The 27,519-nt window shown below is 39.4% G+C and overlaps 1 protein-coding gene across 2 annotated transcripts in view; it reads left to right on the top strand.

Annotated features, from left to right (window-relative positions):
- Positions 1–21,487, top strand: part of ppme1 (protein phosphatase methylesterase 1) — a 42,899-nt gene extending 21,412 nt beyond the window's left edge. The window contains exons 6-14 of one of the 2 annotated variants that reach the window (XM_078402149.1): positions 4,241–4,395; positions 4,907–4,997; positions 10,075–10,140; positions 10,703–10,853; positions 11,118–11,229; positions 11,339–11,383; positions 12,620–12,684; positions 13,702–13,769; positions 15,475–21,487. In XM_078402149.1, the coding sequence (XP_078258275.1) occupies positions 4,241–4,395; positions 4,907–4,997; positions 10,075–10,140; positions 10,703–10,853; positions 11,118–11,229; positions 11,339–11,383; positions 12,620–12,684; positions 13,702–13,769; positions 15,475–15,490 (769 nt within the window). In that variant the 3' untranslated portion in view covers positions 15,491–21,487. Of the gene's footprint in view, positions 1–4,240; positions 4,396–4,906; positions 4,998–10,074; positions 10,141–10,702; positions 10,854–11,117; positions 11,230–11,338; positions 11,384–12,619; positions 12,685–13,701; positions 13,770–15,471 lie in introns of both variants that reach the window. The other variant, XM_078402148.1, reaches the window with a different exon arrangement.
- Positions 21,488–27,519: the final 6,032 nt, after the last annotated feature.

Here is a 27,519-nt window from a genome sequence, read left to right as displayed (position 1 = left end):
CATTAGGGCCTTATCGTAATTCCTCAGCAACTTGTGAAATGTTCTTGTGTGTGGGCTGTTCCATCTGTTGACAAGATCTCCCATTGTGAGGTACATCCTGACTAGCTGTTTCTGCAGTAACATCTTGAATGTGAAATGCAAGTGTTTCAAAAAGATTGTAAAACTTAATAACATGAATAACTAACACACACTTAGCACGGCTGAAACTGTAGATAGTTTTCTGTTTAGTTTTCCACAGTGAGATTTACATCAAAGCTTTGAGAGGATCAATTCCGTGGATTCATATATTTATGATTTTGGTCTCAGTGTTTAGTTGTTAATTGTTGTGGGAAAGTAAAACCAGGAAAAAACAATTTTGACAGCTAATCTCGAATGCAGTTATTACTGTTAAATAGTTTTTCAGTTTAGTTCTAGAATTGTACTGACAACTGAGTGCAGTCATTGTAGTTAAGGAAGGAAGGCATAGGAAGACCACTGATGAAGGCCACAGAGCCCCACAAGCCTATTATGCCATTCAGATGGATCATGGTTATTCTTTACTTCAAATCCATTTATTTCCTTTTGCTCCATGTTCTTGATGCTTATGAAGAGAAACAAAATCTAAGCCATAGAGTGATACAGTGTGGAAACAAACCATTCGGCCCAACTTGCCCACACCGGCCAATATGTCCCTGCTACACTAGTCCCACTTGCCTGCGCTTGGTCCATATCCTTCCAAACCTGTCCTATCCATGTACCTGTCTAACTGTTTCTTAAACATTGGGTTAGTCCCAGCCTCAACTACCTCCTCTGGCAGCTTGTTCTATACACCCACCATCCTTTGTGTGAAAAAGTTACCCCTCGGATTCCTATTAAATCTTTTCCCCTTCACATTAAACCTATGTCCCCTGGTCCTCGATTCACCTACTCTGGGCAAGAGACTGTGTGCATCTACCCGATCTATTCCTCTCATGATTTTGTACTATGTATCCGAGTACTGGATATTTTAATTGAACCAGAATCCAATGATGTTCAGAGCAGAGAATTCCTGATTTTGTGACAATATTGTTTTCGCTCTTAAATCATCTAACTCTAATTTTAACATTATTACAGCATTTTCCCATTAAGAGGAAATAATTAATTTTTATCTAAACTGTGGAATCAGGTAATCCATTTAACAACACCATTTGATCACCCCGCAGCCATTTAAACTCACTTATAGAAATTGTATTTATGCTACATGCCCCTATTATTCACATATATTTATGGTCCGATTATTATTTTAATGGTGAATATCTGCTGTAGCTCTGGAAAGCAGTTGTATCATTCTCGACCAGCATTACTCAACAGCTGTGTGCTGCACAAGAGGCTTGAGCTGAACATTTCTCTACAGTGTTATAAAGGGGCTTTCACCCTCGTACAATAGCACGGCAATAGTTTATTAGGATTTCTAATGTAAAAGGGTGGTGCCACCGAGCAAATCCTGACTGTCCTCTGAGAGGGAACTACTATTTATATTTCCAAAGTAAAACCTGAAATTGCTGGAAATAGCCAGCAATTTAGTCAGTATCTGGGGAGAGGGAGAACCAATTAAATAATATTTCAGGTCAGTGATTCCTCATTGGAACAAATGGTGGTTTTTAACCAAGCCACTCGACTGCACACTTGCTCTTGCCCCTGAGTAGCCAGCTGAAGCTGTATTACCAAAGATAAGATGGTGCTGATCCAGGCACAAAGCCACTCAACTGCACACTTGCTCTTGCCCCTGAGTAGCCAGCTGAAGCTGTATTACCAAAGATAAGATGGTGATGATCCAGACACAAAGATGGTCAGGTTTATCTTTCATTTGTATTTGATTTATTATTAATAGTTTCCTCCACTGAAAGTCAGTAGCCTTTCATGAGTCATGCTGCAAAGGAAGTATCATTGCATGAGAGAAGAGGGGCAAAGGCAGGCAATAAGGGAATGCACAGGATTGACTTCTTGTTTTTATCTCATTTAGTTTACTATGGGATTTTTTGCGATCATTTATTTTTGCATCGTGATAAAGTAAATGCTGATAGTTAACGAGAGCAAAGAAAAGTAAGGATACCTGTTTATCTTTGGTCTCTATTGAACAAATATGAAAGAAGCAATGATCACTGGCAATCTGGGTTTATTTTGAACCCAGATACGGGTAGGTGGATTGTGTACGTACTCGATTTTATCCCAATCTTAAAGCCTGTTTTTGAAATATAGATGCTGGTAGAGAAATAACAATTCTGACATTAAGCTCATTGTTGGCTCTGAGTCAGCAACCTATTTTTAAGTGAACACGTATGTGTTCGCGCACACACATACACATTCCCTTTAACAATTAACTATCAGCTGCAGCTGATACTTGAATGTGTCAGCTGCATTTTACTGTGGTTTCTTGAATATTCCTAATTTTAATTCTCTCTTATTAAAAATACTTTCTCTTCCTTCAAGGAGATCTTTAAGGCTAAATAGTTAATTACATCAGTTTTCGATACAGCAGACCTTAAAATATTTAATATTATCCAGGCAATTAGAAAAATAAAAACGTAATGAAAAACACTGAAAGCTAAATGCCAGTATGATGCTCTTGGATAATGGATAAATAATAAAACAACTGACTCCTGTATATTCTATTGATATGTGGACTTCCACATGCATATTTCGGCAAAATCCAAAATAGAACAGTTAATAAATATAATTTATTGCAGAGTTCTTGCTATTTAAACTACCATTAACTTCAGGAAAATTCCCATCTACTCATTGCTAAATTTTTCATACAATGAATTTGAAATACGTTGCAAAATTGCAAAAGTACTTCATTACCTTAACATTAACCCTATTCTAGGCACAAGATTAACATTAACCCTATTCTAGGCACAAAGACAAAGATAGCAGTCTACAACGCCTGTGTCAACAGCACGCTGCTGTACGGCAGTGAGACATGGACTACATATACCAGACTGGAGAGAAGACTCAACACCTTCCACCTTAGAAGCATCCGCCGTATCCTGGGTATATCCTGGCAAGACAGAGTGTCCAACGCCGAGATTCTGTCTCGTGCTGGCCTTCCGAGTATGTACACTCTACTCAGGCAGCGCAGACTGCGGTGGCTGGGCCATGTTCACCGCATGGAGGATGGCCGTATTCCAAAAGACATCCTCTATGGAGAGCTAACATCTGGGAGTAGAACCATTGGCCGCCCCCAGCTACGTTACAAGGATGTCTGCAAGAGAGATTTGAAGGCGCTCGACGTCCATGTGGAGTCCTGGGAGAGCCTTGCAGGTGACCGTACGAGGTGGAGAGGTACCCTGAACCAACATCTCAAAACGGGGGAAGAGAAACTGATGAATGCAGCGAAGAAAAGCGGGAACGCCGCAACTTCAACAAACCAGAGACCACACACAAATGAGAACTTTGCGACAGAGACTGTCACTCCCACATTGGTCTCTTCAGCCACAAGCGACGCTGCTCTTGCTGAGGTGTAGAGCAAGCAGCCAACTAGGATGCATCACCCATGGTCAGCCAAAGAGGGGGCCTAAGAAAGATTCTAGGCACTTAAAAACTGCAATTAAAATGTATTTTAAACAGTTTAGGTCTGCATGTTTGATTAAATCTGTTAATTTCTACTCTCAATATTTATTTTAAAAATAATTTTATGTATTAAATTATCAATTTGATTTTGAAAGATCTGCTGGTTCTATCTTTTCTGACTGTTTTAGAAGCTTTTGGAAAGTGGGTTTTCATTAGCTAAAAAACAGTTTTAACTGATTTTCAGCTTTTAAAGAATCCAGAATGAAATATGATCAATTCAGTTTTTTGGTTTCTACCTCCACATCAAAATGCACGAAACGTGAAGACATAAAATTATCCGTAGCATTGAAAGATTTTTTATTGCAATTAATGTAGCATGCTAATTTTCTTTTTTATCAAATCTGAACCACCTTTTCAATTTTGGAGGTAGATGAAACAGGTTGATATTTGGCCTTGGATTGAATGATAACTGTTCTATTTATAGATTACTCATTTTAACTCTAAAGGTTAACACGTTCACGTAACATACAAAATTTATGCATTGAATTTTGAATGAACAGCCTTGGGATAAATATCTTGACACCAGGCTGTTTGGTATTTTACGCCAGTCACTCTCCTCAACATAGTACGGTTTGAAATGGTCTATCAATCAATTTTGTTGAGAATGAATCTGTGTTTATATTTGAAAAATATATATATCTCTCCTTTACAGGGATGTTGGAGATATAATTGACACACTATACGGTGCAGATGCTCCCCCAGTTCTGTTGATTGGTCATAGTATGGGGGGAGCAATAGCAGTTCATTCTGCAGCAAAGAATCTTGTTCCATCTCTCCAGGGCCTCTGCGTGATTGATGTGGTGGAAGGTGGGTTATTTAAATTTCTATGGGAAACCTAAAGAACAAAGTTGTTTTAGTCTTGTTTAAAAATAGATATCATCAGAGTATCATCTTAGTTTAGTTCAGAGATAGAGCGTGGATAAAAAAGCCCATCGGCCCATCGAGTCCACACCGCCCAGCGATCCCCTGCACATTAACACTATCTTACACACACTCGGGGCAATTTACATTATTTTATACAACAAGCCAATTAACTTACAAACCTGTACGTCTTTGGAGTGGGAGGAAACCGAAGATCTCGGAGAAAACCCACGCAGGTCAGGGGGAGAACGTACAAACTCTGTACAGACAAGCACCCATAGTCAGGATGGAACCCGGGTCTCTGGTGCTGTAAGGCAGTAGCTCTACCATTATGCCACCGTGCTGCCCTAGAGTAACAGTGTTTGTAAACCACTGAGTAATATATGAATTTTTACTGCTAATGAATGTCTAAATAATTTCCAAAGCATTTAATGATATTTTTAAAAAACATTTCTAGGCACAGCAATGGACGCTTTAAACAGCATGCAAACGTTTTTACGAAGTCGACCGAAAGTATTCAACTCTGTTGAAAGTGCCATTGAATGGAGGTGAGATTTTTTAACCTTTTTGACTATAAGAAGCTCCTCCATCTCTCAGTTTCAGAGGGAGCCCCCCCTTCAGGTAGTCTATTATTTAGTGGGCAAGTGCAATGGATGTATAGAAGTCGTAAGTCCTTTCCAACAGTAGATAATTATGGTAAAATGTGTAAGCTATCTTTTCATCCAAGTGCCATGTCAACAAAACATTCCTGTCTGGTTAGAACCTTGGCTATGAAATGTCCATGCTGTTGTCCTTTCTGTGGTAAGTTGCATTTAGGGTTGTAAGTTGGGTATTTGGAAGCTTTGCAACCCCAAATTAAATCTGAATTATCAAGGAAAACTCGTTAAGTAAAGAATATGCAGATGATTTGAAATTAGAAATGATTGAAAAGTGAGTATTCAGCCAAAGGTCAGTTGGAGGTGCCATATGAATTACACAGCTTTTTTTAGGAAAATAACTGCATATGCTGGTTCAAATCGAAGGAATCACAAAATGCTGGAGTAACTCAGCGGGCCAGGCAGCATCTCAGGAGAGAAGGAATGGATGACGTTTCGGGTCAAGACCCTTCTTCAGTCAGAACCCGAAACGCCACCCATTCCTTCTCTCCAGCAATGCTGCCTGTCCTGCTGAGTTACTCCAGCGTTTTGTGTCTACCTTAGATTTAAACCAGCATCTGCAGTCCTTTAATACATCATTCCTAACCTTCTTGCTCTCCTTTTCAGCAAATTTGGTTTCCGAGTCACCAGCAGATTAATCATGAGCAGCTTAGAGGATGAATTTATGGTAATATTTGAAAGAATTATCAGGCTTTTGAGTCACAATTTCAACATGTTTTGAGTTATTTGGAAGTTCATTGTTCAATTGTCAATCCTCATTTGTGGGAGTAATGTAAGGCAATAAGCGTATCCTACGATTTCTGTGGGTTTGGTGCTTGCATCTTCAGTATAGCAGGAGGAATAAAGGCTTGCTTAATTACAGGCTCTGCATTTGCAGAGACAAAAATAGTGCATCTCAAAGAGGGCTTTATTCTGCAGCAATGTATTGAATCAGAATAATTGCAGTTTACTGAGGAGCAGGAACAAGGACGATCAATTTCACCAGATGGGTATTTTAGAGCTCTGCAACCTGCAATACATGAGTTGCTGCACAAAAGCCATGTACCTTTTCTGTGTCTAACTGAGTCACCATTGCTCTAAACCTAATACCTCAAGGTCATTTTGGTCTGCAAGTAAAATATGAAGTATCATATTTAAAGTATCAGATTTGCAGGTCTCTGATTTTCAGTTTTCAAAATAATTGATTGCATATCTTTCCCTGAAGGGACACACAAAGGTTTTTATAATATTTTGTATCTCCCCTAGATGAGCCATGCATGTAGTCTAATAGAACAATTCAGAGTCTGCATCAATAAGAAGAGGCAGTGTGCTTCTTGAATAGTTATTTTACAGCAATTTACATTCTCTATGTAGATTCTTGCTAAGATTTCTCCCATGATATCCCATAACTCCCATGATATCTTCATCCAGTTCCAATCACCAAATTAACTTACTTTCATGCAAAGTATTGGATCTGAGTTTGCTTGTTTGGAGACAGACTATTCCTTCCAAGTCCAGATCAGGACATCTCTAGGGAACTTGAGGACAGGCACAAATAGGTGCGCGATCATGGTTGTACGTTCAGACAAAAGAGACCAAACACCACCTGAAGCAAGATAATTATGAAAATCAGCAGGCCTAGAATCTTCAGGCTGTTGCATACTGCATATTTGCCATTCAGAAAGCATCTGAACCATCTGTCAAAAAAGGTTGATGACAGCAGAGCTGTAGACATTGTATATATGGATTTCAGTAGGGCATTCCACAAGGGGAATCAAGAACCAGAGGACATACGTTTAAGGTGAGGAGGGGAAAGATTTAATTGGAACCTGAAGAGTGATTTTTTTTTTTACACAAAGGGTAGTGGGTGTATGGAACGAACTGCTGAAGGAGGTAGTTGAGGCAGATACTGTCGCAATGTTTCAGAAACATTTTGACAGGTACATGGATAGAAAATCTTTGGAGGGATATGGGGCAAACGCAGGCAGATAGGACTAGTATAGATGGGGCATGTTGGTCTGTGTGGGCAAGTTGGGCCGAAGGGCCAGTATCCACACTGTATGACTAAGAATAAACTGTGGACCATTTCTGGTAAGGTCTGGGAGAAGATGGGGAAGATGAGAAAACTGAAGGGGACTAACCCTCAAAACGAGCATGAGCTAAAGATGGCTACAATGCAGGCCTGGCAGAGCATCACCAGAGAAGACACCCAGCAATTGGTGATGTCCATGGATCGCAGACTTGAGGCAGTCATTGCATGCAAAGGATATGCAACTAAATACTAAACATGACTACTTTCATTTACTTGACATTGCTGTGTCCCAAACATTGGGCGGCACGGTGGCGCAGCGGTAGAGTTGCTGCTTTACAGCGAATGCAGCGCCGGAGACTCAGGTTCGATCCTGACTACGGGTGCTGCACTGTAAGGAGTTTGTATGTTCTCCCCGTGACCTGTGTGGGTTTACTCCGAGATCTTCGGTTTCCTCCCACACTCCAAAGACGTACAGGTATGTAGGTTAATTGGCTGGGTAAATGTAAAAATTGTCCCTAGTGGGTGTAGGATAGTGTTAATGTACGGGGATCACTGGGCGGCACGGACTTGGAGGGCCGAAAAGGCCTGTTTCCGGCTGTATGTATATGATGATATGATATGATTATGGTGCCCTGAAATGGGGGGGGACTATGAATAAACACGGCTGTAATTTCTACATGGTGAAACTAAAATGTATAAAAATGGCCTTTATTAAAATCTGACAATGTGCACTTTAACCACATGTGATTTTTTTCTATTACAAATCTCAAATTGTGGAGTACAGAGGCAAATAAATAAATGATGGGTCTTTGTCCTAAACATTATGGAGGGCACTGTATATACATACAAATTTACAAAACGTAACAATTATGATTGCCGTACCTTTTTCATTTTTCTTCGAATTATGCTGCTCTTTTATAACAGGAAAGTAATTGACTTTTTAATCAAATTAATCTCAACATAGGTCAGCAAGCTGGAGATTCATTTTAACTGCCAAATCAATCTATTTATTGGATAATCATTTAGAAGGTGATCTGCCATCCTTCCTCAATGTGACACGAGTTTTGTATCATTTGTGGCTTCTGTAGGAAAAGTTTAATAATTTGTCTTCTACCATGTTTAGATAATCAATGGAAATGAAAACATTCAGCACAAAATAAGAAAAGCCTCAGGGACAAAGTATTATTATGACTAGATCATTTAAAAATGTTTCAAAGTTATGTTAGCTTTTATTTTCGAAAGCAAAAGAAATACGACTACATGTAAGAGAATTTAAGGTTTAAAGTACACATTATGTTTCAAGTTTCATCAAATGGTTTAAGCACTTGAGTGCACATATAGAAAATACACTTAGGAAACATCTCCTGAGCGGACATGCTGCATGACACGTGCACTGCAAAGGATCTTGCAGAGGCCAATGACATGGCACTAAAATTTGCTCGCTATTGGCAAACAGTTGTGTGAGGACACGAATAAATAAAACTTAGGGAATTATATTTTAAATGACTGGAAAATATGTTGAGTCATACTTATTGTCTAACACATTATAAGATCAGCCAATTTCTTAATACAGTGGCAATTAACAGGAACACAATGTTAAGATATGTTTGGAAAATGTAGTTTGGCATGAACACATCCAAAAGAAGTATGGTTGTGCCAACTAGAAGGCCTGCAGTCTATTTGTAGGATGTAGTTCACAACTCAAGTTCAGCAATCTGCTGAAAGATGACATCAGAGCGTGAGATTGCACATTTTGGAGCTAATTTTCCTGTGAAAACATCAAGCGACTGATTTTTAAAGCTTGCATACACTTGAGTTTACATAAAACTGACATATGGTGCAGGAACACTTAACTAGATTGATTTTCTTGGCGTAGCTAATGGGCAAAAGGAGGGTCAGAATAGTGTATTGGAAATTGGTTATTTAAGCAAAGAAGATGATAAAATAATGAAGGTATCACAAAATGCTGGAGTAACTCAGCAGGTCAGGCAGCATCTAGGAGAGAAGGAATGGGTGACGTTTTGGGTCGAGACCCTTCTTCAGACAGTCTGGAAAGGAGATCTGCCAACCTTTCTCAATGTATCACCTGTTTTGTATAGATTACGCCCTTTGAAGATGCCTGACAAGGCATTCAGTGCTATAAGAGATAGAGATCTAATTCTGGCCTCTTCAAATGATGCTGCTATCAAATAAATCTGTTATGTTCAAAGAAAAGTCCATTGCTGTAATAATATCAGTGCTAAAATTGAAGGATCTTAAAATTTCTCAGTTGATAACTCTTCTCCACTCCCCACCTTCAATATTCTCATTTTTTAATATGATGAATTCTGCTTGTCACATGGTTCTATGTGGATAACACCTTGCTAATGTAATTCAAATATGAAGCTGGGCATTGAATATCATGAGCAAAAACAAGCTGCTGGAGAAACTGAATGGGTCAGCCAGTATCTGTGGAGGGGGTAGATGTCCATCCATTTCCCTCCACAGATGGTGTCTGACACAGTGAGTTACTCCAGCAGTTTATTTTCTTTTGCTTAAGATTCCAGCATCTGCAGACTCTTGTGTCTCCAATGGATATCAAGAGATCCTTTATGAAGTCAGTGACAGTCCAGTATTTTTGTATTTCCAAAGAACATGAAGAACAAAACTACAATTTCCTCTATATTTTCCTGAGTTTTTCAAACCCTGAATATATACCTGATCACTTGTGAGAGTGGATTTATTGAAGAAGAAATATGTCTTGTGACTTCAGAGTATTTAATCCATGTTACTTCAGTTGCGGAAGTATAATGATCGCCATGCTACTTCACTTTCAGAGTCAGTTTAATTCTTATTTATGTCAATTCTTCCTATATTGCTTTCACAATTATCAAATCCTTCGTTATGTGATGTTAAACAGCTGATATATGTTACTTGTTTTGATAGGATATTCTCCTAATTTCTATTGTTTTTTTGCAGTGTTAAAAGTGGTCAGATACGAAATCTGGAATCGGCAAGAGTATCCATGCTTGGTCAATTAAAACGGTAATTTTATTATTGATTTCCTTGCCAACAAATTTAACCTAAATTAATTTCCCCCTTAGCAGATTTTGATCTGTGTAATGTTTTGCCTCTTAAATTCCTATATAAAAATATCAGTACTGCTTCAGAGAATGATTGCTATTGATTAGCACCTGCATGTAAATAAACGTAAAAGTCTTAAAGCATTTCAAGGTCATGAGGAGGACAACAAGTTTGGGGCCAAGGTGAAGGCAAGGGAAGGATATAAACAGAAGAATAATTTTTAAGTTGGGAAGAAGATCAGTGAAGACAAGGGCAATGGATTAATGGGATTTTGTTTGGCTTTAATTAACAGCATTTAAATTGGTAAAGGTAAGGTTGGTAGATTGTGAAAGGTTGGAGGTCTGGCAGGAAAGCATTAGAATAGTTTAGTTTAGAGATCTGCCATATATTGTACCACCACATAGATGAAGACAGAGCAGCAGTTGGTGGGAGTGAAAATAGGTAAAGAAGGTGGGATTCTTTAGTGGAAAATGGTTAAAAATACTGAAGAGTCATGGATTCATTTTGAATTGCTTCCATTCAGATATGAGGAAGAGCAGAATTCTCCAGGGAGCTCTCACGCTTTTGTAGACACTGCTATTAATGAAGAAGAAGAAGAGGAAGAAGGAGGAGGAATCGCAAAGAAGGAGAAAAAAAATGAGCCACGCATAGGTGCAAAAGAAGACAAACCGGAGGTGAGCTGTTTAATTTGGACGAAAATATACACTTCTATTATTTTATGTTCTTATTGTTAAAGTCTTTTACTAAGGGATGGGATGGGGTAAGTAATCACTATTTTTGCATTTACAGCTGTGTCTTCACAGGTGCTGCCTGAGCTGTTGAGTATTTACAGTATTTTCAGTTTTTATTTCAGTTTCCTAGAATCTGGCCATTTTACTTCATTAAACGCCTGCACCGTTCTATACTTTGTTAATTATGTACAATATTATTTGTTTCAGTTCACATGGCGTATCGAACTATCCAAAACTGAGAAATACTGGGAAGGGTGGTTCAGAGGACTATCTAACCTCTTTCTGAGTTGCCCAGTCCCCAAACTACTATTACTAGCAGGTACTCTTTCTTTTACATAGGTTAAAATCTTTTCCTTTGTAAAAATTGTTTTAAAAAAACTTTCCTGTAATTCCAATAATCCATTATAAACATTTTTTTTTTGCTGTAGGTGTTGATAGATTGGATCGAGACCTCACGATTGGTCAAATGCAAGGTAAATCCAAGAATGATTTCAATATTCAGTCAGAGTTGTGAATCTGTGGAATTCTCTGCCTCAGAAGGCAGTGGAGGCCAATTCTCTGAATGCATTTAAGAGAGAGCTAGATAGAGCTCTTAAGGATAGCGGAGTCAGGGGGTATGGGGAGAAAGCAGGAACAGGGTACTGATTGAGAATGATCAGCCATGATCACATTGAATGGCGGTGCTGGCTCGAAGGGCCGAATGGCCTTCTCCTGCACCTATTATCTATTGTCTATTGAATGGTGGTGCTGGTTCAAAGGGCCGAATGACCTACTGCACCTATTTTTTATGTTTCTATGTTCGCTCATGATCTTTGGTGCTTACTTTGTGGAGTTTGCATGTCCCCCTTCTGCCTACATGGGTTCCCTGGCTTGTTTTCACATTCCAAAGATGTGGTTAGTGGGGGAGGCAGTTGGTAAGTAGGTTGAATGGCCACTGTAAATTGCCCCTAGTGTGTAGATGTGTGGCATAAACTGGGGAGTTGATGGGAATGTGAGCAGGGGCGGCACGGTAGCCCAGCGGTAGAGTTGCTGCTTTACTGTGCCAGAGACCCAGGTTTGCCCCTGACTATGTGTGCTGTCTACGGAGTTAGTAGGTTCTCCCTGTGACTGCAGTCTCCCTGAGACTGGTTTTCTCCAGGTGCTACGGTTTCCTCTCACTCTCCAAAGACGTACAGGTTTGTAGGTTAATTGGCTTGGTAAATTATTGTAAATGGTCCCTAGTGTGTCGGATAGTGTTAGTGTAGACAATAGACAATAGGTGCAGGAGTAGGCCATTCGACCCTTCGAGCCAGCACCGCCATTCAATGTAATCATGGCTGATCATTTTCAATCAGTACCCCGTTCCTGCCTTCTCCCCATACCCCCTGACTCCGCTATCCTTAAGAGCTCTATCTAGCTCTCTCTTGAATGCATTCAGAGAATTGGCCTCCACTGCCTTCTGAGGCAGAGAATTCCACAGTGTACAGGGTGATCGCTTGTCAGTGCAGACTCGGTGGGCCGAAGGGTCTGTTTCCACACTGTATCTCAAGTCTAAAGTCTAAAGACAGGTTGCAGGAAACATTAGTGGGGGAATAGGATTGAACTGTTTGTTGGCATGGAACTGATAAAATGGCCACTTCTTGTGTTGATGAAAATGTGGAGCTATAGAAACGAATGAATGATGAAAACACTAATATAATTATGATTTCTGTATATGTATTTCTTGAAAGGAAAATTTCAAATGCAAGTCCTACCACAGTGTGGCCATGCTGTACATGAAGATGCCCCGGACAAAGTAAGTAAAGTCCATTCTTTTCCATCCAAAGCGACTGCTTTAATTTAGTCACAGTAGTCAAGTTTCAAGTTGTTCCAAATCAGAATTAAGTTAAAAAAGTGACCAATTAATATTCGCAAGGACAGTCACTGCTGTCCTGTCTGATAGTTGCATCCCGTGTGGGAGTTTTTCTTAAAATCACCAATATTGAACAATAATGGTGTTTGTGCTCATGCCAGTTTAATAAGCAATCAAATGTAGCTACAAGTTGGTACATTTATCAAAAAAATGAACCATTGAGATTTTGAAAAAGTCTTGTGATAAATGATCAGTATAGGATAGTAATATTGATTAGTAATTGGCCATATATGGATTATTTGGAATTTAAGAAAATATTTGCATAACCAACTAAATCTGTAAATGCCACAAATTTAAAATAAAACAAATCTTGTTGTCTGGTCTGAGAAGATAAAAATCACTTCATGTGTGAGGCCTTCCTCAGAATTTGCAGAGCTGCTGCAGACCTCCAGTACTTTCTGGTTTGTATTTGTGTTTTACTTTAAATTAAATCTTCATGACTTTTAGTTTAAAATTTGATTTAGTTTGAAAAGCAAGTCAATTTTTAACGAATTTACAATCAGGGACAGTAGTTAATTGCGATGGTCCTTCTTAACTAGAGCTCAAATCTAATAATCCATCACATAGAAACATAGAAAATAGATGCAGGAGTAGGCCATTCGGCCCTTCGAGCCTGCACCGCCATTCAATATGATCATGGCTGATCATCCAACTCAGTATCCCGTACCTGCCTTCTCTCCATACCCCCTGATCCCTTTAGCCACAAGGGCCACATCTAACTCCCTCTTAAATATAGCCAATGAACTGGCCTCAACTACCTTCTGTGGCAGAGAATTCCACAGATTCACCACTCCCTGTGTGAAAAAAAACTTTCTCATCTCAGTCCTAAAAGACTTCCCCCTTATCCTTAAACTGTGACCACATGCAGCTTGTTTTATATTAATTGTAATTGTTTTGTAGGTAGCGGAAGCACTTGCAACATTTATGATTCGTAATAAGTTTACAGAATCAAAGGGTGATATCCAAAGGTAAGACTTTTTATCCATTGTTTTCTATACTGCATTTGATTAATTACAACATGGAGGTCATCATGAAGATTGTCGTGGATCCCATTCTCATCCAGTTTCCATCCTGATCCTGATGATCATTAGTGTCCAAAAATCTATTGATCCCCAAATGTTGGTTTACTAATCCTATAATATTTCTGTATTCAAATAATTTATGATCTCTACTTCAATAATCAATATCAGTGCAAGGTTTTTTTTTCTGTTACGTTCTTCGTCTATACCTTTTTGATGATGTTAATCTTGGGCCCACTCCTACCTCACTGAATTGGGAACACAGTCTATAACTTTCCCATGTGAAAAGTTAATGGGAGAAGGCTGAGAAATTGGATTGAGAGGGAAAAATAGATCAGTTATAATCAAACGATGGAGCAGACTTCATGAGCCGAATCGCCTAGTTCTGCTCCTACGTTTTATGGTCATATGAATTTATTCTTCGTTAAGATGGTGATACGGTGGCACAGCTGTAGAGTTGCTGCCTTACAGCACCAGAGACCCGGGTTTGATCCTGACTGCGGGTGTTTGTCTGTATGGAGTTTGTACGTTCTCCCCTGACCTGCTTGGGTTTTCTCCGGCAGCTCCGGTTTCCTCCCACACTCCAATGACGTTCAGGGTTGTAGGCTAATTGGCTTGGTATAACTGTACATTGCCCACAGTGTGTGTAGGATAGTGTTAGTGTGCGGGGATCGCTAGTCAGCGCGGACTTGGTGAACAGTGCGGACTTGGCCGAAGGGCCTGTTTCCACACTGTATCTCTACACTAAACTAATTTGTTTTGTTTTTTTAAATAACTGACATTATTTATTGTTTGAGATGACTTGTGCACATAATGAGGATTGTACATATCAATTCAAACATCTGTTCAAAAAGCTGTTCTAGACTGCTTAGGCATGGGACATGTTCCAACCACAGAAATATAGTGTGTAGGAAACTGCAGATGCTGGTTTAAACTGAAGATAGACACAAAGAGCTGGAGTTGACGTTTCGGGTCGAGACTGAGGAAGGGCCTCGACCCAAAAAGTCACCTATTCTTTTTCTCCAGAGATGCTGTCTGACCCTCTGAGTTACTCCAGCTTTTTGTGTCTATCTTCATATATGGTGCTTATTAATGGAAGCTGTGTCCTGGGTGAGCTACATGATAAACATTTGGTGAAGACTTGAGATATTTTAAAAATTTGACTGACTGATGCTGTCCTCTGATCTAGTGCTGAACCATTGTTTACACAGGAAGAAAAATATGGTTAATATTTGTATATTCATTCATGGGATGTGAAATGTCACTGCAAAATATTGTTGGCCATGAACTGGGAAGCAACCGCTTTGGCAAGTTGGAGTAGTGTATATGTCAGATGGGTTAAGGATGTCATATCTCCTCTCCCAAAAGGACATCAGTGTATGGAGGCTATTTCCATTGTCGTCAATGGCTTTCCATTCCAGATTTATTTAATTACTTGAATTTAAATTCCCCAGTTTCTGTGGTGGTATTCAAATTGTGCCATTGGATTAGTGTTTCAGGCCCCCAGATGCCAGCCTAATAACTTAACCACGATGGTACCACCTCCTGAGTTATACCTATTATTTGTACATGGATAATGGTGCTGACCAGAAAGAGTATCTTGATGCATGATTCTTAACAGTAAACCTAAGATGTTTTTGTTTTGTTTCAGCAGTTACCCCAGTTTTTAATAGATCCAACAGCCTTCAGATTCAACTTTGTGTCTAGCTGCACCAGGGGCCACTGTGAAGTATCCACATATTGCCATCCACCTAATCTAATACAGAGAAGCTGGGATGACAGAAGTCCAGATTCCTCCATCACTCCACTGCATTCATTGGTAGAATCTGGCACTGCACAATGGCTGAATAATACAACCTGTTTGTGATTCGAAGATTAAAAACAATTAAAAGGGGATTGCTTGCTCAGACAGTGTATTTTCTTCTTGCACACATTTTGCTTTAGATCCTGGGAGCATTTACTTTTGTACTGTTGGTTAAAGATTTAAGATGTGCTTTGGAACTGTGTGTTTGAGACAGTAATTCCTGTGGTTAAGTTTGAGTGTGTTTTATTCTTCTAGTGAAATATTTCCAAAGTCAGAAATCAAAGAAGTAAAACGAGAAATACAAGTGCAAGTTTGCAGGACAACCCAACCAAATACAATAAGCTGCTGGATTTAGGTTTGCAACTTTAGTATTAGTGTGCAAATACTCCTACTCTACACTCATACTGAGACATAATCTGATTTAAAATGACTTTAGAATGTGCTTCTGGGATCAAACTTTATTGGCCTTAATTGTCGACAAACAAATGATTTTGCACATGTTTTGATTTCTATTGTGACAAGATATGATGTTTATTTCATTTAGTATGATCCAAATTATTTATGGAAAAAAAAGTAAGTGTTTAAATCAAAGTAACACTATTGTCTTAAGATGTTGGCTGATGGAATGCATAGGTGACAAAAGATAACTTATATTTTACTTTACTCAGCAATGTATCATGTTTTCTTGTCATCAGGCGAAATAGCTGCATGAGGGTATCCACCAGGTCTATACAGCATCCATATTCATTACAGATTTAAAAATAAATTTAGTACAATCTATACCTAGAAAGAGTCAACTGATCCTCTGAACTTCTGGGATACTTTTTCCAAGTCCTCTTCAATATAAGGCTGGACTCACTTCACTAAGTGTGAAGCATAAGGATGGAACAAAGCTCGCCAAGGTCACACAAAATGCACAAAACTGCACGGCATCAACAGCGAGTGTCTGCTGCAAGTTCCCAACAGATCAGATGGCATCTGTAAAGGAAACAGCAGAAATGTATTTTTTGGGCTACTTTATTGGAAGTTTCAGTAACTGGAATTTTGCACTGCTACATGTGGACATTGTTATTGCCAATAATATTGATATTAAATAAGAAAAAGTGAGGTTTAGTTTTATTTGGAAAGGTGACTAAAACTCTTGTTTGCAAATCTGATAAATTATGATGAAAAATCAACATTCTATTGTAGCTGAAGAGAGGGATGGTGAGAGAGAGAGAGACAGGGTTTGGGGTTGAACTACCATTCTCATTCCAGACTCCAGCAGTATTTTAGTTGCCACATTAGAAGCTGTTCTTCCTTTGCGTGCCCAAGGTGCTCACCTAAAATAGGTCTTTGGCTCTTGATTGTACTCATTGCAGCTGGGTACCTAATATCAGACCTCCAAAATCGAAGAAAAAAAAAACTGCAGAACAGCAGCTGTCTGCATTTTCAGACACAAAGTGCTGGAGTAACTCAGCGGGGTAGGCAGCATCTCTGGAGAACATGAATATGACTAGTTGACGTTTCGAGTCGTGACCCTTCTTTCTGGTGGCTGGTGACGTATTCATGTTCTCCAGATAAGCTGCCCGAGGTTCTCCAGAGAAGCTGCCAGAGTTTTTCCAGCACTTTATATCCTCTTTTGTAAACCAGCATCTGCAGTTCCTTGTGTCGGTATTTTCAGGTTCTCCAGCTCTACCACAGCCTAACTAGCTGCCTTTCAAGGTACATCCCTCTGGCACCCATTTTTCAATGTAGCCCACCAGTACCACGTTCATGATTTTTATATATGTAATTTATGAAGACCACCCTGAAAGGGATGAGTACAATGCTGATTTGCCTCAGATCATGAAAGTATAGGATGACTGTGGATGCCCATTTGAACAAGTGTAATGTCTCTCCAAAGACATTGATTTTTTTTTCTTTTCTTTCTACTCTTTTCACTGAACGTTCAGCTTGTATGTCCAGATTGATTAGAGGTCATAATTCCAAACTGTTAACTGTTTCTCTTTCCACAGATGCTGCCTGTCATGTAGAAAGTTTTAAGCATTTTCAGTTTTTAGTTCTGTATACTTTTTATCTTTGTAGATGATGGAACACCTCTGAAATCGGATCTAGATTAGCCCTTTACTGACTTAATATGCGACCCTTATATTCAAGACGAACACTTGCAGCAAATTTTATTTCATCTAGTTCTTTAGATATTTGCTTTCTAGTCTGAGAACTCTAAAGCTATTTACTCCCACTATTGTTTTCACTAATGGTGAATAAAGATAAATATACCCGAGCCTGTTTCCTACAAAGTATTAGCACAAATTATATATTTTTGAAATGAAAGGAAAAATTATATTTTAAAATTACAAATTTGAGTGTCAATATATAGACTTCAGTGAGGAAAGCTATGGATAAACATTTTCTTTCTGAATGAGGCTTTTTACTTAATCCAACTTTCAATATTTTAGTAAAGTTTGATTTAACTGAGAAACTGCCCAGATCTGTTTTCTTATTTTTTACTTGGAAGTATTATTCGTAAAATTTGGAAGCATAATTTGGAATTCTACCTTCATTATGGATCCACAACTTTAAGATCTTGTTAAATCCCAACTAAGCCTTTAAGAAGTGAACAAAACTAAAAATTAATTTGTAATTTGAAAGTTGGTAGAACTTCATGCTTCTGCAATGCCTTGGTATCTTTATTCCTGTTTCTATTCCGTCATGATCTTGCCCTTTTGTTAATGTACCTTTACTTGTTAAAATTGTGAATAAATGTTGGAGAGTAAAGGTACAGTCTGCTTAAATTAATAGACTAGTACAGAACTAGCGTAGCATTTTAGCTATTAAGTTCTTTAAAGGTTTCTGCTAAAATCTATCTTGGTGTCTGAAACAAGTACATAACAGTACTGTCTGAAGAAGGGTCTCGACCCGAAACGTCACCCATTCCTTCTCTCCTGAGATGCTGCCTAACCTGCTGAGTTGCTCCAGCATTTTGTGAATAAGTACATAACAGTACTGGGAATGATTTTCCAAGTATACACTTGGATTTTTTAAAACATGATTTAGAGACAAAGTTCAGTGCAAGGTGGCGTGTGCTCAAGACGTAATTTATTAATGTAGCACTTGATCCTGCATGTTCAATCAAACATTCCTTAAAAAGTGTATGAAGTTGTTTTACTAGGTTTCAGAGGGCGAGTAAGTTCTTAGCACCAAAACAACTTGCTGTTCCCACTGACAGAAAAAGGTCACACAAATATTTTAACCAGAGAAAAATATAAAGCTGATCAGATAGGGATTGAAAGAAACGTGTGGTTGGATGCAAATGTTCTGAACACATTTGACGTAAGATGAGTAATGCTGTGCTCACTCACTAAATCTGGATTTCCACAATTACTTTGGTTCTAAATGTCCAATACGTGACATTCCTGCTTCAGTTCCTCATGGTAGTGTAAAAGTGCGAAGTAAAACACTTAACAATTTAAGTAGGAATATCTTGAAAGCAACTACAATCAGCATGCTGTTTTTTTTATTTGGGAGACTTCAACCTGCAGCAATTGCTGCACTTCTGTTTCTTTGTCAGCCGATGCAAAATTGCATCGTGCTTGGGGCATCCTGAGTGATTTCAGCAGTGTCCAAATTGCTCTGCGTACAATGCAATCATGCATGTTAGCATCTATTAGTAGGGGTGAATGCTTAACATATGTGCATTGAGTCACATCTTTGTGATATGAGTAATAATGTGGATGGCAAAGTGAAAGTAATGCTTGTTTAAGAAGTTGCTCTGAATGGGGTTATTTTGCAATTTCATTTGAACTGGCCGGTATTTTTATTGTTCAATTATGGTTTACAAGTGTCTTATTCTATTTTAGCGTCTTAAAAAAATCAATACAGACAATACAGACAAATGTGACTTATGTTTCCTAAAGTCCGACTGTTGCTATAATACTTAGAGTCAGGATCTTACCGCTGTGGTTTCAACCATGAGCGGATGTTACTATTCAAACCAGAGTAAGTTTACACATGAACAAGGTCTAGTATACATCAACATTGTTTTGTAGAAGAAACTCAATAATATTGTTTAGTATTAAGAGATATTTTGCATGAGAATCTACACAATACTACCCCAGAAAATTTATGTTTGCAAAAATTTAAATGATTGCAGGTTCAAATTCATTCTGTTTCTAGAGAGGAAATGTATGAAACAGATGGATAAAAGAAATGAATTTTATTTCATTTCTCACTTACACTCCAAGGACATGTTGTTCAATAACTGTGAAGCAATTAATTTTGTAGTTAGTAGTGAAACTATTGTGAACTTTATTTGCTTATTTCATTGAACTTGCTGTAATGATTATTTTACGCAAGGAATAAATTCAATACCAGAGTGTTAAATATTTGAACTCTTTACTGAAAATTGCAACTGACTTCAAAATTTGGGCACTAGATGGAGTAAAACACCAGACTAAACTATCTCAGTTAAGTTAACAAGTTTGGTTAGCAATCCTCAGAAAAGTTCATCCAGAGAAAAGATATGGTGAATGCACAAATCAAACAAACTGAATGAGAGAGAGCCTGAAAACAAATTGCTTAAAAAATAATATGTCAAAATGTGCTCTTAACTACCCCCTGAAACATTGTACTAATTTTGTGAGGTGGTGTTTGGGTTCACTTGCCAAGACTGTGTACTCAAAACTGTTTGTGTAATCTCAATCTTCCTGTCAGATGCTTCATAGATATCAACTTGTAAGATAAGCCACCCTGGGGTTGATATCAGACACACCATGTCATAAGGTCATTAGGGATAGGAGTCAAATTAGGCCATTTGACCCATCAAGTCTACTCAGCCATTCAATCATGGCTGACCTATCTCTCCCTCCTAACCCCATTCTCTTGCCTTCTCCCCATAACCTCTGACACCTGTACTAATCAAGAATATATCAATCTCTGCCTTAACAATATCAACTGACTTAGCCTCCACAGCCCAGCCTTCTGTGGCAAAGGATTCCACAGATTCTCCACCCTCTGATTAAAGAAATTTCTCCTCATCTCCTTCCTAAAAGAATGTCCTTTAATTCTGAGGCTGTGACCTCTAGTCCTAGACTCTCCCATTAGTGGAACCATCCTCTCCACATCCACTCTAACCAAGCCATTCACTATTCTGTATGTTCAATGAGGTCCCCCCTCATTCTTCTAAAATCCAGCGAGTCCAGGCCCAGTGCCGACAAACTCTCATCATAGGCTAACCTGCTCATTCCTGGGATCATTCTTGTAAATCTCCTCTGGACCCTCTCCACAGCAAGCACATCCTTCCTCAGATATGGTGCCCAAAATTGTTTACAATATTCCAAAGTGTGGCATTACCAGCGCCTTATAGAGCCTCATCATTACATCCCTAAATGTAATGACATCCCTGCCCCTGTACTCCATTGTTTTGGTTATAAGGCCAACATATAATTTTCCATCTTACCTGTCTGCAGCTGGATGTATACTGTCATCAATTGATGCACATGGACACCCAGTTCTTGCCATGCTTTCCTCTTTACTAATCTATCTCAGTTCAGATGATCAACTGCCTTCCAGTTTTTGTCACCAAGTGGATAACCTCCATATGAGAAAGAATTAACTCTAAAGATTGAGAGTCTTTAGAAATGTCTTGCCCCAGAAACATGCAAGAGGCTGAATCCTTGAATATATTAAAAGGTGGGAAAGGTTTTTAAACGTTAAGGGAATTCAGGGTTAAGGGGAAAAGGGTGGAAAAGTGAGTGGGAAAGTTGATTCTTATTGGCCTGGTCTTGTTAAATACTGAAGCAAGCTTGAGTGGCCAAATGACCTACTTTTGTTCCTTTTTCTCAATGTCTGAATAGAACTTCTTTATCTGTTTAAATTAAAATGGCAATGGACTTACAAAACCAAAACTTGTTTTCAAATATTATTTTTTGCATATTGTGTTTCAGGCCACCAATACATATTATGCATTTTATATTGGTTTTTAAAACTTAATATCTGACACTTTCATTTAACAAAGTAGTACTTCACCATGGAGTGGTACATAAAAGGATGGCTCAGAATGGTACGGTCGATCCAAAAACATCCATTTTTTTCTATGTCTGCTAAAACAATGGTATAGATCCTAATGCAAAGTCAATGAATATAAACATAATTTTAATTTCATCCTTTAATGCAGTCACTGCCCTCATGGAAATATTTATTTAGTTTTAATGCAGTTCATTAAAATTAATCACTAAAATGCATACAATTTTATTTCTAATGTCTTCTCTTAAATATGTCACTTGGAATTGAAAATGAATTGCAGATGTTGGAAATTAAAATGAAAACAGGAAATGCTGGAAACACTAAGCAGCTTAGGCGGCATCTGGGGAAAGAGAAACCGAGTTAATGTTTTAGGTCACAGACTCGTCTTTAGTTCTAATGAAAGGAAGGGAAACTGAAACATTAACTTTGCTACTCTTTCCCCAGATGCTGGTGACTTGCTGAGTATTTCTAGCATTGTATATTATTTCATGCCTGACATGGACACGAGATTAATGTGCAAATTACATGGACACAAGAGATTAGTGGCCAAAATTAGAGCACATGGTATTGGGGGTAGGGTATTGACATGGATAGAGAACTGGTTGGCAGACAGGAAGCAAAGTAAGAATTAACGGGTCCTTTTCAGAACGCCAGGCAGTGACTAGTGGGGTGCTGCAAGGCTGGGACCCCAGTTATTTACAATATATATTAACGAGGGAATTAAATGTAACATCTCCAAGTTTGTGGATGAGACGAAGCTGGGTGGCAGTGTGAGCTACGAGGAGGATGCTGCGAGGCTGCAGGGTGACTTGGATAGGTTGGGTGAGTGGGCAGATGTAGTATTATGTGGATAAACGTGAGGTTATAGTGGCAAGAACAGGAAGGCAGATTATTATCTAAATGGTGTCAGATTTGGAAAAGGGGAGGTGCAACGAGACTTGGGTGTGCTTGTACATCAGTCACTGAAAGTAAACATGCAGGTACAGCAGGCAGTGAAGAAAGCTAATGGCATGTTGGCCTTCATTGCGAGAGGATTTGAGTTGAGGAGCAAGGAGGTCCTAGTGCAGTTGTACAGGGCCCTGGTGAGACTGCACCTGAAGTATTGTGTGCAATTTTGGTCTAATTTGAGGAAGAACATTATTGCTTATGAGGGAGTGCAGCGTAGATGCACCAGGTTAAGTCCAAGGATGGCGGGACTGACATACGATGAAAGAATGGGTCGACTGGGCTTGTATTCACTGGAATTTAGAAGGATGAGAGGGAATCTTATAGAAACATAAAATTCTTGAAGGATTGGACAGACTAGATGCAGGAAAAATGTTCCCGATGTTGGGGGAGTCCAGAACCAGGGATCATAGTTTAAGAATAAGGGGTAGGCCATTTAGGAGAGAGTTGTGAATCTGGAATTCTCTGCCACAGAAGACAGTGGAGGCTAATACACTGGATGTTTTCAAGAGAGAGTTAGATTTAGCTCTTCGGGCTTAAGGGATATGGGGGATAAAGCAGGAATGGGGTACTGATTTTCAATGATCAGCCATAATCATATTGAATGCGGTGCTGGTCCGAAGGGCCGAATGCTTCTGCACCTATTTATGTTTCTATAGACATATCCTACCCCTGTATGTACTAGAACACTTTAAAATGAGATTATTAATCCCCTCAGAATAGGTTCCCACATTGCCATCTGCAACTTTTTTAAGTACTCACTCCAGACATGGGTTTGTTTCACCCCAATATGACAATAGACAATAGGTGCAGGAGGAGGCCATTCGGCCCTTCGAGCCTGCACCGCCATTCAATGTGATCATGGCTGATCATTCTCAATCAGTACCCCGTTCCTGCCTTCTCCCCATACCCCCTGACTCCGCTATCCTTAAGAGCTCTATCCAGCTCTCTCTTGAATGCATTCAGAGAATTGGCCTCCACTGCCTTCTGAGGCAGAGAATTCCACAGATTCACAACTCTCTGACTAAAAGTTTTTCCTCTTGCTGTGCCAGTTTTTGAATTGGAAGTTATTTTTAAATTGAATCTGAAAGATTGGAAGGACTGTCAGCTTCATGGTGACTTCCTGTTCTCAGTCCTGTGTTTGCATTAGTGGTGACTATTACAGGAGGTGTCCTTTTTTTAAAAACACACACGCGACTTGACTGATGTTATTAAAAACCTTTTCAAGGCTACAAAATTATAAAAGGAAAATTAGACAGAGACCTTCTTTACCCTTTAAACCAGCATCTGCAGTTCTTCGTACAAACAACATTCTTTATAGCTGTCTGACATTTGACTCTTGAACTTCTCTTGCTTCACCCTGACAAATTGTGCCGATCAGAGTATACCCCGTAGGAAATTGAAGAAGAAAAGTCCAATGGTGCTTTACAGCAATCTTTACAAAATTCACCAATCAAGTGAGGTTAGCAGTCACTAGCCCGCTCTTTCTGTGTTATATCACTGCTTGGTAAAACCATATTACTTTCCATGTGCCAACAGTAGCTATATTCACACTCTTGCGCCTTTCCCAAAGGATGAACCCTGTAATGTATTAAAGTGCAAGTATACCTTTTAAGAATTGAAGATACCATATGCTAAGAGTTTTGATGTAATATTGTTCACAAAACATTGCTGACAGTTGAGGGTTTACTGGCTTCAATAAAGGATACTACGTTGAAGTTCTAGCTCTTGAATGCCATCATAAGAAGCGAATCCAGAGCCAGCAGGAGCTATAATCACATTTAGGCATGCTGTAATGACATGAGATGCAAAATAATTGAATATTTGGTATATGTGGTTGAGGACCATTTTTTCCAAATTATTACAATCAGTGACCGCATTTGGCTGTCCATTGCTCAGACTGTGAAATGAAATTACTGCACTTGATCTGCAGGGATCTTTTTGGGACCTCTATTGTTTGAAATATAAACATAGCACAAAAAGTAAGGAAATTTGTGTTTGGTAGATTATTTCTTTGTTGTAACAATGCTTCTTGGCAATAAATCTTATACCGTTGGAAAGCCTGTTTATTTCCCTTTTAAATGGTGCCACATTTGTAAGGAACATGCATTTGTGGGATGAGCAGCAGAGCTGAGTATATGGGATGCGCCCATGAAAAATTTGCCAAATCTTCTCTGCCAATGCCAAACAGCTTATTCTGCCATTGACTGTTGTTCGGTGTTGTTTGGTGGATTGGATGATTGGTCTGAAGAAACAAGACATATTGGCAATTTAACAATTTATTCATTTAATAAACAGGAGCCACAGTAGCGTGTGGAAGAACCATACACAGCCACAACAGCCTGGCACCTCCTCCTCATGCTGGTCACCAGCCTGGTCACACACTGTTGTGGGATGGCATCCCATTCTTGTCAGCACCTGGGGGTACCAGAAGCTCAAAACAAGAGTCAATAGCAACAGCAGAATAAGCTGTTTGGCATTGGCAGAGAAGATTTGGCAAATTTTTCATGGGCGCATCCCATATACTCAGCTCTGCTGCTCATCCCACAAATGCATGTTCCTTACAAATGTGGCACCATTTAAAAGGGAAATAAACAGGCTTTCCAACGGTATAAGATTTATTGCCAAGAAGCATTGTTACAACAAAGAAATAATCTACCAAACACAAATTTCCTTACTTTTTGTGCTATGTTTATATATTAATGACTTGGACATAAATGTAGACAGGTTGGTTAGTAAGTTTGCAGATGACACTGAGATTGCTGGGGTTGTGGACTGTGGGGACGGCTGTCAAAGTATACAATGAGATATAGATCAACTACAGAAATGGGCAGAGAAATGGCAGATGAATTTTAATCTGAGCAAGGGTGAATTGTTACACTTTTGAAGGTCAAATGTAAGGGGGACATATAACATATAACAACTACAGCATGGAAACAGGCCTGTCCGGCCCTACCAGTCCACGCCGACCATTCTCCCTGACCTAGTCTCATCTACCTGCACTCAGACCATAACCCTCCAATCCCCTCCTATCCATATACCTATCCAATTTACTCTTAAATAATAAAATCGAGCCAGCCTCCACCACTTCCACCGGAAGTCCATTCCATACAGCCACAACCCTCTGAGTAAAGAAATTCCCCCTCATGTTACCCCTAAACCTTTGTCCCTCAATTCTGAAGCTATGTCCCCTTGTTGGAATCTTCCCCACTCTCAAAGGGAAAAGCCTACCCACGTCAACTCTGTCCGTCCCTCTCAAAATTTAAAAAACCTCTATCAAGTCCCCCCTCAACCTTCTACGCTCCAAAGAATAAAGACCCAACCTGTTCAACCTCTCTCTGTAGCCTAAGTGCTGAAACCCAGGCAACATTCTAGTAAATCTCCGCTGTACCCTCTCCATTTTGTCGACATCCTTCCTATAATTTGGCGACCAGAACTGCACACCATACTCCAGATTCGGCCTCACCAATGCCCTGTACAATTTCAACATTACATCCCAACTTCTATACTCGATGCTCTGATTTATAAAGGCAAGCATACCAAACGCCTTCTTCACCACCCTATCCACATGAGATTCCACCTTCAGGGAACAATGCACAGTTATTCCCAGATCCCTCTGTTCCACTGCATTCCTCAATTCCCTACCATTTACCCTGTACGTCCTATTTTGATTTGTCCTACCAAAATGCAGCACCTCACACTTATCAGCATTAAACTCCATCTGCCATCTTTCAGCCCACCCTTCCAAAAGGCCCAAGTCTCTCTGTAGACTTTGAAAATCTACCTCACTATCAACTACTCCACCTATCTTGGTGTTCATTGGGATCTTGAGGCCCAAGTCCATAACTCCCTGAAAGTGGCAACATAAGTGGAGTAGTAACTAAGGCGTATGGTATACTTGTTTTCATTGGTCAGGCATTGAGTACTAGGAGTCTGAAAGTCGTGTGAAAGCTTTATAAGTCTTTAGTTAGGCTACATTTGGAGTACTGCACGCAGTTCTGGTTGGCCAGGTCATGAAGGATGTGCAGGTTTTGGGAAGGGTGCAGAGGTTTACCAGCATAGTGCCCGGATTAGAGGATATTAGCTACAGGGAGAGATTTGATAGATTTGGATTGATTTATCTGGAATGCTGAAGGTTGCAGGGTGAAAATTGTGAGTGCCTGGAATGTGCTCCCTGGGGCAGTGTTTGAGGCAGGTACGATAGTGGCATTTAAGAAAGTGTTGGATAGACACAAAGATATGGAGGGATATGAATTATGTGCAAGGAGCTAGGATTTGGTCTTGGTATCATGTTTGGCACAGACACTGTGGGCCAAAGGGCATATTCTTGTGTCGTGCTGTTCAAAGTTCTATGATTATTTTTTTCTTCCAGTTTACTGGGTATGCTGGTATAAATTAGTTCTATTACACATCATTCTTCGAGCACTTTGACAACATGGTGAGTTAAGTGAGAACATTTTAATATTTATATAAGGGGTAGTCCCAACCTGGAGATTAGAAATCATCCAAGAGGGTTTTAGAATCATGGATTACTTTCCAAGATGGCCTTTGCAGACACAGTTCAGGGGGTCAGCAAAGCAGCATGTTGAGCACTGGCTCTCTGTCCACAATGGGCATCTTGAGCTCCTGATGGCAAACCCATTTTAATTTACCTTCCCAATCCCACAATGACCTATTTGTCCAAAACCACCTCCACTGGCAAAGTAGATGAACATCACCTCACATTCTGCCTGGAAAATCTGCAACCCAAGGGCGTGAACATTGAATTCCATTTTCAGGTAAGCACACCTACTCTGTTTTATGTTCTCTCCTTCTGACCCACCAAGGCCCGCTTGCATACCTCATCTTGTCATACCCTCTCCCAGCCTCCTGCTACCCAGTTTGTTTCCCCTTCCCCACCTGGCACCATCTCCTGACAAACCCTCCTCACTTGGATCTGCCGAT

This window comes from Rhinoraja longicauda, chromosome 7 (assembly GCF_053455715.1).
Source record: "Rhinoraja longicauda isolate Sanriku21f chromosome 7, sRhiLon1.1, whole genome shotgun sequence".
NCBI classification, from domain to species: domain Eukaryota; kingdom Metazoa; phylum Chordata; class Chondrichthyes; order Rajiformes; family Arhynchobatidae; genus Rhinoraja; species Rhinoraja longicauda.
This window is presented reverse-complemented; position numbering and strand designations above follow the sequence as displayed.